Source organism: Ichthyophthirius multifiliis (assembly GCF_000220395.1).
Source record: "Ichthyophthirius multifiliis unplaced genomic scaffold scaff_1120509250959, whole genome shotgun sequence".
Taxonomy (NCBI): domain Eukaryota; phylum Ciliophora; class Oligohymenophorea; order Hymenostomatida; genus Ichthyophthirius; species Ichthyophthirius multifiliis.
Genome location: NW_004086338.1, coordinates 6,378 through 20,022, shown reverse-complemented (window position 1 = coordinate 20,022; position 13,645 = coordinate 6,378). Strand labels below are relative to the sequence as shown.

Sequence of the window (13,645 nt, the reverse complement as noted above, 5' to 3'; positions counted from 1 at the left end):
TCACTTTCTTCTTTACATTTAGAAAGCCTAATCCAAGTCCCATATGTTGAATCTAAATCCGTAATAGTGATTTTTCCATTCCTAAAGGTTAATTTAGAATGATAATCGCTCAAAAATTCATCATTCGAAAATGAAAGTTGACAAAAGGAATTCTTCCCAATAATAAAAGGGGTATTTTTTTTAACTTTACACAAATATTAATTATTTTTATTCATAAGTTGTATATCCCCTTAATAAATAACTAAAATAACCTTTGCGAAATCCTCAAAACACTCAATTGATTGAACTTTAAATTCGTTACTTCCACATTCGAAAATCTTCCCTTCATCTAACTCATATACTTAATCTTTTAAACTCAAAAAAGTCCCACAAGAACTACCCATATCTTTCAAATAAAATTAATTATTTATAAATTATATTTCAGAGTGTTTTTATGAAATAGATTTGTCATTCAATTTTAAATTATTTTTACTTGATTTACCAATCGTGTTTAAAATTTAGGTGTTTAATTCATATTTTTTTGTTTATTTTTTCTCCTCGAAATTGTAATATTCAAGACAGTATTTTATATTATTTTCACTTTTTAAATATTTTAACTATTCTTGGAATATTTAACTGTCACTTATTGACTTTTGAAATTAATCTTTTGCTAATTCGAATTCAATTATTAAATTAAAATCAAACGGGTCGTAAGGAAGCATTCGCTTTTTATATTATTTTGTTTGACAATAGCCTAATAATTAATTTTGAATTTTTGGTTTGGAATCGATTTTTGGGTTAAAATCACATATTTAATTAAAATCAATATCCATTTTTTATTTTATTATGAAATTATTTATAAATTTTTAATATATATATATATATTAATATATATAATTAAAATTAAATATTATATATAATATATATATAATATATTTATATATATATTTATTGTATTTTTATTTTTTATTTTTTTTAGTTATTATCGTATTATTTATTTTTATTTTAATTATATTTGATAATTGAACAATTTTATTTTTACATGAAATATTTAATTATATATATCTAACAAATTTTACTCTATAAATTCCATATTTTTTTTAAAAAAATAATTTGTATCTAATTTAATTTTTATTTTACTTATATAGTTCTTAATATTAAATTTCCAATTATTTTTAAATATAATATTTTTTTTAAATTTATTTGTATTATACCAATTATACAATTTTTTTTTAAATAATAAATAATATATATTTTTCATTATTTAGTATTCTTATAAATATTTTAATTATATATTATAAATTACATAACATTAATAATTTTCATCAGCCATAAAAATAAAATATTTTATATAATATTGTATATAATATATATAATTTAATAAGTAAAATATATTTCTATAATATATATGTATAATTAAAAAATTTTAACACTTTATATTTATATATAATAGTATTATATTTTAAATGGTATTTATATGTTTAATAGTTTTTTTTATTATTATAGTTAATTTAATATTATATATAAAAATATTTAATTATGGTATTGCAATTATTTTGGCTATACCTACATATAGAATAACTTATATATTTTTATAAAAGGTATTATATTTATCTAAAATTACAAAATTTTATTATTTATTTATTTATATTGACATAATATATATTATTTTTATTAATATCAATCATTTTCTGAACTTTTTTATAGTTGAATATTATATTTCTGATTTTTTAGTATTATTGAATTATTATAAATCTTCTATTCTTTTATTTAGAATTTCTATATTCTGATCGTAATTTTTTTTAATATAATTAAGTTCCTTTATTTAATAAAAAGTAAAAAAATACAATAAGAAAATATAATTATATACATTATTTTATTTTTCTAAATCTTGTATTTTTTAGATAATGACTTATTCTTTATTTCTGGCTTAAATTAAATTATTTTTTAAATTTCTAATAAGTTAATCTTTTTATTAAATAAATATGTCTTTTATTTAATCTGGCATTAATTTTTATTAGCATATTTTTTCTAGTTAATTTTATAAAACAGTATTGTTTAACTTTTTAAAAATAAAATTATTTAATATCAAATAAAAAAAAAGAAAAAAACTAGAAATAAAATTTACTTATAAATCATTAATTTATTTCTTTTATTCTTCTTTTTCCTATAATAGATTTTTAATTTCTTCTTTTTTAGAAATAAAAACTTATTCTTATTTACTTATTTTTAATTATAACTAGAAAACTTATTCTTTTAATTAAAACTATTAAAATGTATATAAATTATTACAAACAAATAAAATATAATTATAAATAAATAATATTACTTATTAATTTCCATCTTATTCAGGAATATTTTAATTTTATTAATCATTATTATTAAATAAAGTTTTATTAGCATTTAAATGTAATTATTTTTCTAAATTTTTATATTATTCCTATTTATAAATTAGTTATTTTTAAATTTGCTCCTTTTCATCTTTCATTGAATTTAGTTAAATTTTTAACAAATCATTTTTTTTATTTAATTAATCTTCTTTTTTTACAAAATCAAGTCGAGAAACATCTTAAAAAACAGTTATTTTTTTATTTTCTAGAGTATTTTCTAAAGGAATTTATTCTTATTTTTCTTTAATTTTGTCAGTTTAACAAATTTAACTCTATAAGCAATATACAGCATTATAAATATCAAAAATATTCCATTCAAAAACTTTATCTTTTTAATAATTTTAAATATATAAAACTAAGCAGTCTTCATCTTCTCCTCTAAGCTATATTCCATTTTAATTTAAAGCCTAAAAAAAATTCAATCGTGAAATATTCTAAGAATTAAAAGAATAAAGAAGTTAAAAAAGGTTAATTTTTTTAACTTATTATATATAACTTTTCAATACAAAGGCTATTTCTTACCCGTTTTTCGAAAAACTCTCTTTGTTGGGAGGTTTTAGATAATTATTTTAATCTTAATATATATTATTTTATATTTCGTTTAGATTTTAAACCAAAAGGTTATTTTTATAATTAATATCTTCTTCAAGTTTTTTAATAGTCTTTAAAGAATTTAAGTAATTATTATTTTCCTTTTTTATTTAATCTTATAATTATTTAATATTTTCTTTATTTTCATCCAAAAGAATCTCTTATTTCTTCCTATTTTTTTTATCATATTAGGCTAAAACTCCATTTCCAAGTTAAGTATTTAATTAATCATTTTGTTTTTTTAATTTTTCATTTTCCCTTTTATTTTATTAACTTTATAACAATAAAATTTTAACTTCGGATTTTAAATTTTCAATTTCTGAATTCATCTTTTTAATTGCTTATAAAGATTTCTTTAATTCATTTTCTAAGAATTCAGAATTAGTTTATTCTTTTAACATTTATTCTTTAAATTCTTTCTCTTTTTCAATATTTTCCTCTATAGCATTTTTATGATCAATAGTTAATTCTTATAAAGAGGTCTTTATTTCTTATATCGAAAGGTTACGGTCTTAAATCATACTTTTTAAATATTTAATTTATGATTCTAGTTTATCAGTTTTATTATTTAATTTTTCTGCACTTAACAAATCTTATAAATTTATTATTTTCTCATTTTACTAATTATTAAATAATATATAAAAAATATTTATATAAATATATATAAATATATATATATATATATATATATATTATATATATATCTATTTTTTTATTTATATATTTATATGGTTTTTTTTATATTTTATATATTATATTACTGCTTTCATTTTCTCTTCTTATATATTATATTCTAATTCAATTTTTTCTTTTAATGTTAATAGTTCTTCAAACGCCATATCTTTTTCTTTTAATACTTCCTATATTTCTTCAAGATATTGATTTGTTTCAATTTTTATCTAATGTTTATTTATTTATTTTAAAGGTAAAACATTTTAGTTACTAATATTATTATTATTTTCAGAATTTTATATAAGACATTTGATTTAATTATTATCTTTTTCTTTTTCCATCTTAAAATTATTCTTCAACTATTCTATAAAAATATCTTTTCTTTCCAAAGCTTTTTCTTTATCATCTATAATTCCTTGTAGTGTTTAAATAGTTTTCTAAGCAGTAAGAGCTATGAATTATTCTTATTATTATTAAACAATTTCTGTATTTATAATATTTTTCAATTACAAACATTTTTCTAATATAGAATTTTTTTCATTTTCCAAATTTTAAATTTCTATGTTTTTTTATAATATTGAATTTTTTAATTCAAATTCATTTTTTTTGAAATTTTCCATTTAATTTTTATAATCATCAACAACTTATTAATACTATTACTATAAATCATTATTATTATTTTAAAATTCTATATTTAATAATTTTGATTATTAAGGTTTTTCTAATATATTAATAACTTCATTATTATTAGTATTTCTTATTAAAATATTAGATAATTCTTCATATTTTTTTACCAGAAAATTTCTCTTTATTATATTTTTTTATTTACATTATCTAATTCTACTTCCAAATAAGTTTAATGTTCTATATGTTATCTCATTTATTTTTAATAAAATTCTTACTATTAAATATTAATTTATCTATCTTTTTTTAATTAAAATTCTAATATTTTCAGTTCATTTACTTAAGTAGCATATTATATTACTTTTAATTTATAAAATTCCTCATTTTAATCTATTTTAATAAAATTCTTCATTTCCTATAATCCTTATTCTAAATATTCAAAATAATCACATTTTATATTTAATTCATTATTTTCATTCCTTATTTTATTATTTTATATTTCTAAATTACTTTTTTATGTACTTAATTCGCAAATCTACCTATACATTCTTTCAATTTTACCCATATTTATACACGGGATTATTTTTTTCCTTAAACCTGATATTTATTATTCATAAAAGCTTATTTTTTACCTCAAAATTTCCCTATTTTCGATATTTTCGGTTTCCAATTCTTAAATAGTTCCTTCTAAATTAATAATTTCAGTCTTCGCTTATTCGAATTAACTCAAAACTTTTTCATATTTACATCCAATTAATCCCTAATTAAACCTCGAAATCATCAATTAGTGTTAAATTTTCCCCAAAACAACATTTTCATCGCTTAAACTTTATAAAAACTTAACTAAATCTCTCAAAGTATTAAACTCATATTAAATTTTTTAATTTGAAACAAGTAATTATTTAACCTAATCGCTTGCAAACTAATACAAAGTATTTAATGTATTATTAGAGTTTTTTAACTCTAAATTTTATTTAATTAATTTTTAATTTAGAGCATGAACTTGTTTAATTTTTTAACTTTTTAATACATTTTATCCCTATTCTACTAATATATTATTCTAAATTAACAACTCCTATATTTTTTTCCCATTAGATTTCTATTCTTCCTCCAAATCTTTAATTTAAAGTTCTAATTTAGCTTTATCTTTTTCACATCTAGCTATAAAAAGTTCTAAACATTCACTTTTTTCAACCAAAGCCTTATTTTTTAACTAAATCAACTAAAAATCTATCTCAAATCGTTCTTCCCTTGATAAACTGGAAGAAATCTAATTATTATTCCCTTCTTAAAGTTGTAAAAACTCTTAAGTTTTTTATGTAAAATCCTTACTTATTTATTAAATTTTATTCTATATTTTTTACATTTTTATAATTTTAATTTTCTCACTCTAAGCCTTTCTTATATAATTAATTAATTCATTATATTCTATATAGCCAGAATTATCCGCATCTATATCTTAAAAAAGCAATTTCGCATCTTCATCTTCTATTTAAATTTCCAATTTTTAAAAAAGTCCGAAAAATTCTTCTAAACTAATCTAATCATTATTATCCATATCCAATAGTGTATATAAATCTTTAATATATAAATCTTTCTAGTGTATTTTTTCATCTATTTTTAATGCCAAGTTTTTCTCCCAACTTAAATCTTACATCTCCTTAATAGCCTCCTATCTAATTAATTCTTAAATATTATTTTCAAAAAGTCCGAAAAATTCACTATATGTAATTTTCCCATCGCCAGAAGTATCTGCTATTTAAAAAATATAATCAATTGTTTCTTTCTTAATTTCTTTTATTAAAATTTATATTTAAGACATCATTTCTTATTTTGAAATTTATCCTTCTTTATTTTAATCAAATAAGGTGAAGGCTTAATCTAATGTAATTCCAGCTTATTTAAATTAATCCCATAATTCATATATTATTTCATCGTGGTGTGAACGAACTGTTAAACCCATTCTTTTTGCTTTACGAATGAATTCTTGTAATTCTATCATATTATTCCCGTCATTATCTATAAATCTTAGTAGATTAAATATATATAAATAAAAATATATATAAAATATATATATATATATATATTTATATATTTTTATATATTATATATATAATTTTATATATAATTAATACTTAAATATTATTTCCACTTCATCAGGTTTTAAATCTATCCGGAAAGATTAAAATACTTATTTAAATTATTCGAGAGTTATATAAGTTTAATCTAATTGATTTACAGATTATTTTTAAATTAATTTGTTTGGGCTAATTTTTTTCTTGCATTATCTTAATTATTTTACCAAAAGCAGTTTAGAATCTATTAAATAAAGGATTCGATTTTTCTAGCATTTTATTTGATAATTCTAATTCTAATTATGTATCCATTAATTCATTTTTTAGTAACTATGTTTCCCTACTTTTTTCAAATACTTATCTTTCAAAATCTATTTTTTTATTTTATATATTTTTATTTTTATATATATTTTTTTATTTTTCTAACTTTTTATTTATTATATTTGATATTAATATGTAGCATTTTTTCTTTAATAAGAACTATTTCTTCTATATATTTATCTAGTTAATTTCTTAACTCATTATGATCAGATTTAGGAATTGAATTATTACATTCTATTAAAAGAGTTTTCAAATAATGCTATGCTTTACTTTTCCAACCCATTAATTAATGTATTTTATTTAATAATAATTTCTCTTTTTCACAAAATTCAACGCTATAATTTTAATAACTTTCCGACATTTCATTATATTCATCTTTAATACATTGATATTATCTATTTAACCTATATATAAGTTAATATATATATATATAATAAAAATGATAATTAACCTAACTAAGCATATTTCTAATTTAGAATTTTTTAAAGTTAATTCTTAAATTCTTTATTTTATTTGTCCTTAATTATTATTTTATTATAATGCTTGATTTTTTATATATTCTTAAATTTATTATTAAACTAGAAGTAATTCTTAACTTTTTTCGTCAATCTATTTTTATAAAATCTTATTTTTATTTAGAAATTCTTCCTTTTTTTCAAAATACTATTCATATAAATTATCCTATATTAAAAGACATTATTTAAACTAATTTCTCATTTCTTCCAATTCCTCTTTGATTATTAAATTTTCTTTTTCTTTTTAGGATACTATATGCATTAATTCAATATTCATAATTTGCAATTAACTAACTTAAAACTTACTTAACATTACATCGAATCCTGAATCATTTTAAAATTATATTAATTATGCAGGAATAATTTAATTTAATCGATAAGATTTAACAGTAGAAATATCTTTATAATTAAATTATATACCAGGAATAGGTTCAGGCCATTTAGCTAAATAATCATTATCTTAATTTTAATTTTAAATTTAATTATCTATTTAATTTATATTTTAAACAGGTTAATTTTTATTAGATTTCAAATTCCTTTTCTGGTTTATATTTTATAATTAATCAGTGATAATTTCCAAAGCTTTTTTTAAATCTTCGTTTTATTTAATAATCGAAAGTATATCTGAATGTTTCTAAATTAAATATAAATAAATATAATTTTATAAGTTATGAAATATAAATAAGGTATATATATAAATAATTATACTAATTATGCTAAATAATTTATTTTATCATCATCTAAATTAACTTATTAATTTTGTAATTCCTTTAATTTCTCTTCTAATAATTAAATTTTCAACTAGCATTATTTATGATTATGTGTATCTTTATTAACTAAAACGTTTTTTAAATTAAGAACAAATTCATCTACTTATTATCTAATTATTAAAAAATACATAAATAAAATAAATAATTATAAAGAAAAATAATATATATTTTAAATTTTTTTTTATATATATATATATATATATATATATATATATATATATATATATATATATATATTTATTTTACATTTCTATAGGTGTTAAATTTGCATATCTTTCACCTTATGGATGCTTATCAAGCATATTTTAAAGAATTCTAATTTTATTTCTTAATTAAATTCTTTCACCTTCAAATTCTTCTTATTCTTTAACTAAATATCTAATTTCAGCTTTATAATCTTCTACTCTTTTAAAATCATTAATTTTTATTTATTCTATATCAAATCCATAATTATCTGGCACCTTTGCTAATTTTCTTAAAACCCTATTTTCTGCTAAAATATTATTTAATTATACTGATACAATATTATATTCTTTTTAAATTGACTATATTTTTTTTGAGTTAGTTTTAATTATCAAAATGTTATTTTTCGTTATAATCCCATATATCCTCATTTATTTATTCCTAAGATTGACTATTAGTGATCATCATTAGTTGATTTTTCAAGCTTTTTATCGTCTCTATTTTATTGTTATTTTCAATTTCAATTTATTCAATTTTTCTCATTTATGAATTAGTCTAATCATTTAATCTTTTATTTTCTTAAATTAAATTTTGTATTTTTTAATTATCTTATTCTTTGCTTTTTTATATTTCTTATTTTATTATTTAATTTATACGCATTTTTACTTATAATAATTTCTAATATTCATTATAATAATCTTCTTTTTCCTTATTTTTTATAATTATTCATATATATTAAATAAATGTATATTTTTTATTGTGTTTTACTAAACGACATTAATGCAATTAATCATCTATTGCCTAATTTTCCTTACGTAATTATTCTATGAGATCATTTGCAAAAATTAATTAACGTTTAATTTTAGCATTTTCTTACACATTAGTATTCATAATTATATATATAATATTTATTTAAAAAATATAAAAAAAAAAAAATTCTAAAATTAAATATAAATATAAATTATTTTATTTAAATATTCGATTAAAAATATAATAATATATATATATATATATTTATTTTAATTTTTTTTTTTGGTTAAATAATAAAATTTCATTCTACTATAATAACCTTTATATTGTTTGTTTAATTTGCTTTATCTTCAATATCTCCATAAGTAATTACCACAAAATCTCCTGGAAATAACTTTCCTTCATTTTTTTAAATATTAATAATCTATTTCATTATAAATTCTGTTCCTATTAAACTCTCAATCAACAAGCTTTAAATCCCACATACACAAGTTAAAATTCTAGCCACTCTTTTATCTGAAGTAATTGCTAAAATCGGACAATAAGGTCTCATTTTTGATATTTTCAAAGCCGTATATCCCCTTGTAGTAAACGCAAATATAAACTTAGCATTAATATTAAAAGCAGTTTAAATTGCACACTCAATAATACAACTTTAGATAGTTGTTTTAGCTGATCTAAGTTATTAGCTGCTATTAAGTTTATAAATACTATCCAAAATTCTTATATTTTCTGCTTCAATGCAAACTTTTTCTAATGTTTTTATGGCCTCGACAGGATTAGTACTACATGAAGTTTCCGAAGATAAAATGATACCATCTACATATTCATTTACCAAATTAGATATTTCCCCTATTTCAGACATTGAGGGTAATAATGAGGAAACCATAGAATTTAATATATTACAAGAAATTAATACTGGCTTCATATATTCATGACATTTTTTTATCATTTCTCTTTATTATACAAATAACTTTTCTACAGGCATATGTATAGTTAAATATCCTCTAGCTATTTATATGCCATCAGATTCTTTTATTATTTCTTCTATATTTTCAACAGCTATATATATATATATATTTATATTTATTATATAATTAATATTTTTATATCTATTATAATTATGCGGATTAATTTTTATATAAAAATATACCTTCTTTAGATTATATTCTAGCTATTAATGATATACTATTTTTATTTTTCCCAATTATATTTTTTACAGCTTTTAAATTTTTAGAAGATTGAACATTAGATATACATATGCAATCTATATTATTATCAACACACCAACTAATATCATTTATATCTTTTGGTGTTATAAATTCTAAAAAAAAAAAAAAAAGTTTTGTAAATATAAATATTATGTATATATATAAACATATGTTTAAATACATATATATATATATTTATATATTTATATATATTCATATATATATATTATTTAAATATTTAGTATTACCCTAATCATCATCATAATAATCATCATCATCTTCACAAAATTCTTATTCTTTGAAATTTTCTTCATCTTCACTACTTACAATTTACTCTCTTTAATTTTCCTTTATATTTTCTATTAGCTTTTACCTTATTATAAAATTAGATTTAGTACTTGGCATTTTCTTCTAATAAATAAAAAGTGGTTTATGTGATCTCAAAAGACAATCATTATCAATTTAACAAACAATGACTTTATAATTTTTCTCTTTTTTCTTATTTTATTTAAATTTTTAAGCAAATAAATTATCATTATTTTCATCTTCATAAATACAATAAAAATCTCCTTTTTATACATTTTTTACAAAATCTCCTTCTATTTAAGTTTAAGAACTACCTATTATTTAACATTATTAATTAATTAATTTTTTCGAATGAGATTCCACTTCTTGGAATTCATCACTTAAATACCCACAATTTTCCTTTAAATACTTAATACTTTCACAAGACTTTTCTATTTTCAAAACTCCCATAGAAATCTATCCATAATCAATAATTATAGTATCCCCTATTTTTATCTTTTAACCTAATTCTTTCTCATCTATTCCACAGTAATGATCATTCTCTAAAATATTATTACGTAAAATCAATCTATATTACTAGCCTTTTTTTAAATAAATTTATGGCTTTTATAATAACCCTATTCTAATTAATGATCCTTTTAAAGTGCATATAATAGGTATTTGTTTATTTAACTCTTTTCTAGTTAATCTCGGTATTTTTTTAATTCTTCTGCTGTTTTGGTAGTACAATAAGCCATATTTATTGTAAAAATATTTAAACCAGCCTTTATTAAGTCTTTTAACTTTTCATAAGTGTTTTACTTATCTGATATTGTTCCAATTATTTTTGTTCGGCGAAATTAAGATTGTGGTTGGATTATGTCATGACTTTCTTCAAGTAATTCTTCTCGGGATTTGGCACAATATGCTTTTTTTTTAAGAAACTTTGGCTTTTAGGAATTTTTAAAGGTGATAATTAATTATGCATTTTTTGGATATTGTTTTATTTTTTTTATAAATTTTTTATTTTATTTTTTTTAAGAATTAAAATGGATTCTTTATTAGTTATTTATTTATATTATTTTATTTATATATTTTCGATAATTATTATTTTTTAAGACTTTTAATCTTTTTTAATATAATGTATTTTTTTGTTTATATAATATTAATTTTTATAATAACATTTTATTAATTATCTATTTTTTTATAAAATGATTTATTATTTTTGAGTTCATAAATATTTATTTAATAAATTAGTAATTTTTATTTAATTTTTACAATCTTTTGGAAAAAAATTAATATATATATCTATGGTTAATTTTTAAACATACATTTAATATTTTTATATTAAGAATATTTAATTTTTTTTAAAAAAGCAAATTATAGATATATTTAAAGAAACAAACATGCATATATATAATAATATATACTTTATATTTAATATAAAAACTATAAATATTATTATTATTATGTATTGTAAATAAAATTAACTTTATATAGATATAAAAATATTATATTTAGTAAATAAATAATATAATCTGGAATAACTTTTAATAATATGTATATATAAATCAATAAAATAGTCTCTCTAATATAAAAAAAAGAAAAATAAATTATAAAATAAAAAAAAAATATTTAAAATAAAAAAATAAAATAAAAAATTTTAATATATAATATACTAATAATAATATAAATTATTTTTTATATATGGATATATATTTTTAATAAAATATTATTTAAAAATTTAAAAGTTAATTTAACATTAAATGCATAGTTAGTGCTTCAGATAAATGTAAATAATATTTTTTAAAGTTAGGAATAACCCCAGCGGAGTATTTTCTACCATTTGGTCTACTAAAAAAACCAACATAATAGTTAACTATTAATTATACAAAAAGAAAAATAGAGAATATATATTTAAACTTTGTTGATGATACTGAATATGAATATATTACTTATAAATAATATGAAAATGAACTATAAAAAATAATGGAGACAGAAAATTCTTAACTTATAAAAGATGTTTTAAAATATATAAAAATAACTAAAGTTTATATATTATTAATAAAAAGAATTTAAATAATGAATGCTTTATGAATAATTATTTTTCTAAATGTTGTTTAACACTACAAGATGTAAAAATAAAAAAAAAAATTAAAAAATTAAAATAATATATTAAAGCATTGCAAATATTTCTATGATATAAATTTTTTGGATCATCCAGTATGTGTTTTTATTTGCGTTTTAATTACAGATAATATTCTAGATTAAATAAAAAAAATTGAGTAATATATAAATATAAATATATAAATATATAAATATATAAATATATATAAAAATATAAAATATTAATTTATATATTATTATTTTATTTTTTTTATTAAAATCAACTAAAGTTTATTTCTCCAATTTTTATAAAAAAAAGAATATTTTATAATTAATAAAATGTAAATTAATAATGTTAAAAATTATATTACTATAAAGATTTTATCATTATTTATTTTACATTTTTTTTTTTTTTATTTTTAAACTATTTAATAAAATAAATATATATATATTTTTTTTGATATAATTTTAAAATTAAAATTATATAAAAAATATAATAAATAATTTTTAATTTTATTTACTTTGTTTTATATAAATATATATATATTATAATTAATATAAGTAATGATAATAAATAAAAACTCAATAATATTTATTATAATTGCAATGAAGAAATAAACAAAATACAAAATGTTATTATTTTATTTAATGATTTTTCAAATCCAATAAAAGATAGTGAAAAAAATGAATTAATTATTTTATTACAATAAATGTATTAAAACTATATAATTTAATTTTTGAATATAAATTCATTAGATCCTATTTTTCACTTTGATTTATGGCAAAAAAATATTACAAAGAAATATTTTATTAACCAAAAATAAACTAATTATAATAAAGATCATAAAATTTTAAATTAATAAGATTATTTCTAAACAGATGATTTTATTTAAAATAAAGTTTTTTAAAGCATAATTTCTTATATAGAAAATAAAATAATAGTCATGTATTAGTAATATTAAATGCGAAAAACCTCTTTAAAAGATAAGTTTAAAAAAATCTGGAAATAAAAATAAGTGGCTAAACCCGGAGAAATATATTAAATGACATAAATTGAGATAATATTAAGATATTTAGGGGATTTAAACTTTTTAATATAAGATTATGAATAAGCTTAAAACTTTTATAAATTATACAATAAAAAAATTAAAGTAATAAAAAAAATAGAAAATA

The 13,645-nt window shown here is 16.8% G+C and overlaps 3 protein-coding genes across 3 annotated transcripts, besides 23 other annotated features; all 3 read right to left on the bottom strand. All coding sequences in view use genetic code 6, as the record gives it.

Annotated features, from left to right (window-relative positions):
• Positions 1–848: 848 nt before the first annotated feature.
• Positions 849–927: a microsatellite.
• Positions 925–985: a microsatellite.
• A 2,620-nt stretch (positions 986–3,605) lies between these two features.
• Positions 3,606–3,664: a microsatellite.
• Positions 3,606–3,718: a microsatellite.
• Positions 3,647–3,718: a microsatellite.
• Positions 3,670–3,711: a microsatellite.
• A 416-nt stretch (positions 3,719–4,134) lies between the features above and the next one.
• IMG5_119470 (hypothetical protein) lies at positions 4,135–8,427 on the bottom strand (the record flags this gene model as incomplete). Its single annotated transcript, XM_004034444.1, has 6 exons — positions 8,184–8,427; positions 7,876–8,047; positions 7,104–7,801; positions 6,759–7,056; positions 6,392–6,702; positions 4,135–6,283 (listed from the first exon to the last, which is right to left on the bottom strand). Exons 1-6 carry the CDS (start codon positions 8,237–8,239, stop codon positions 4,135–4,137), a joined length of 3,684 nt encoding a protein of 1,227 aa, XP_004034492.1. The 5' UTR covers positions 8,240–8,427.
• Positions 6,294–6,384: a microsatellite.
• Positions 6,297–6,383: a microsatellite.
• Positions 6,704–6,752: a microsatellite.
• Positions 6,704–6,774: a microsatellite.
• Positions 6,708–6,749: a microsatellite.
• Positions 6,708–6,753: a microsatellite.
• Positions 8,120–8,174: a microsatellite.
• Positions 8,428–8,710: 283 nt separating the features above from the next.
• Positions 8,711–8,758: a microsatellite.
• A 413-nt stretch (positions 8,759–9,171) lies between these two features.
• On the bottom strand, positions 9,172–10,837 carry IMG5_119460 (pyruvate kinase, putative; the record flags this gene model as incomplete). Its single annotated transcript, XM_004034443.1, has 3 exons — positions 9,172–9,932; positions 10,024–10,194; positions 10,702–10,837. 3 exons carry the CDS (start codon positions 10,835–10,837, stop codon positions 9,172–9,174), a joined length of 1,068 nt encoding a protein of 355 aa, XP_004034491.1.
• Positions 9,942–9,987: a microsatellite.
• Positions 10,222–10,308: a microsatellite.
• An 85-nt stretch (positions 10,838–10,922) lies between the features above and the next one.
• IMG5_119450 (hypothetical protein) lies at positions 10,923–11,300 on the bottom strand (the record flags this gene model as incomplete). Its single annotated transcript, XM_004034442.1, has 1 exon — positions 10,923–11,300. A coding segment is annotated over one exon (378 nt), but the record flags the coding sequence as incomplete, so codon positions are not given.
• A 134-nt stretch (positions 11,301–11,434) lies between these two features.
• Positions 11,435–11,464: a microsatellite.
• A 492-nt stretch (positions 11,465–11,956) lies between these two features.
• Positions 11,957–12,028: a microsatellite.
• Positions 11,976–12,033: a microsatellite.
• Positions 11,977–12,033: a microsatellite.
• Positions 12,034–12,653: 620 nt separating this feature from the next.
• Positions 12,654–12,699: a microsatellite.
• Positions 12,654–12,712: a microsatellite.
• Positions 12,657–12,711: a microsatellite.
• Positions 12,713–13,645: the final 933 nt, after the last annotated feature.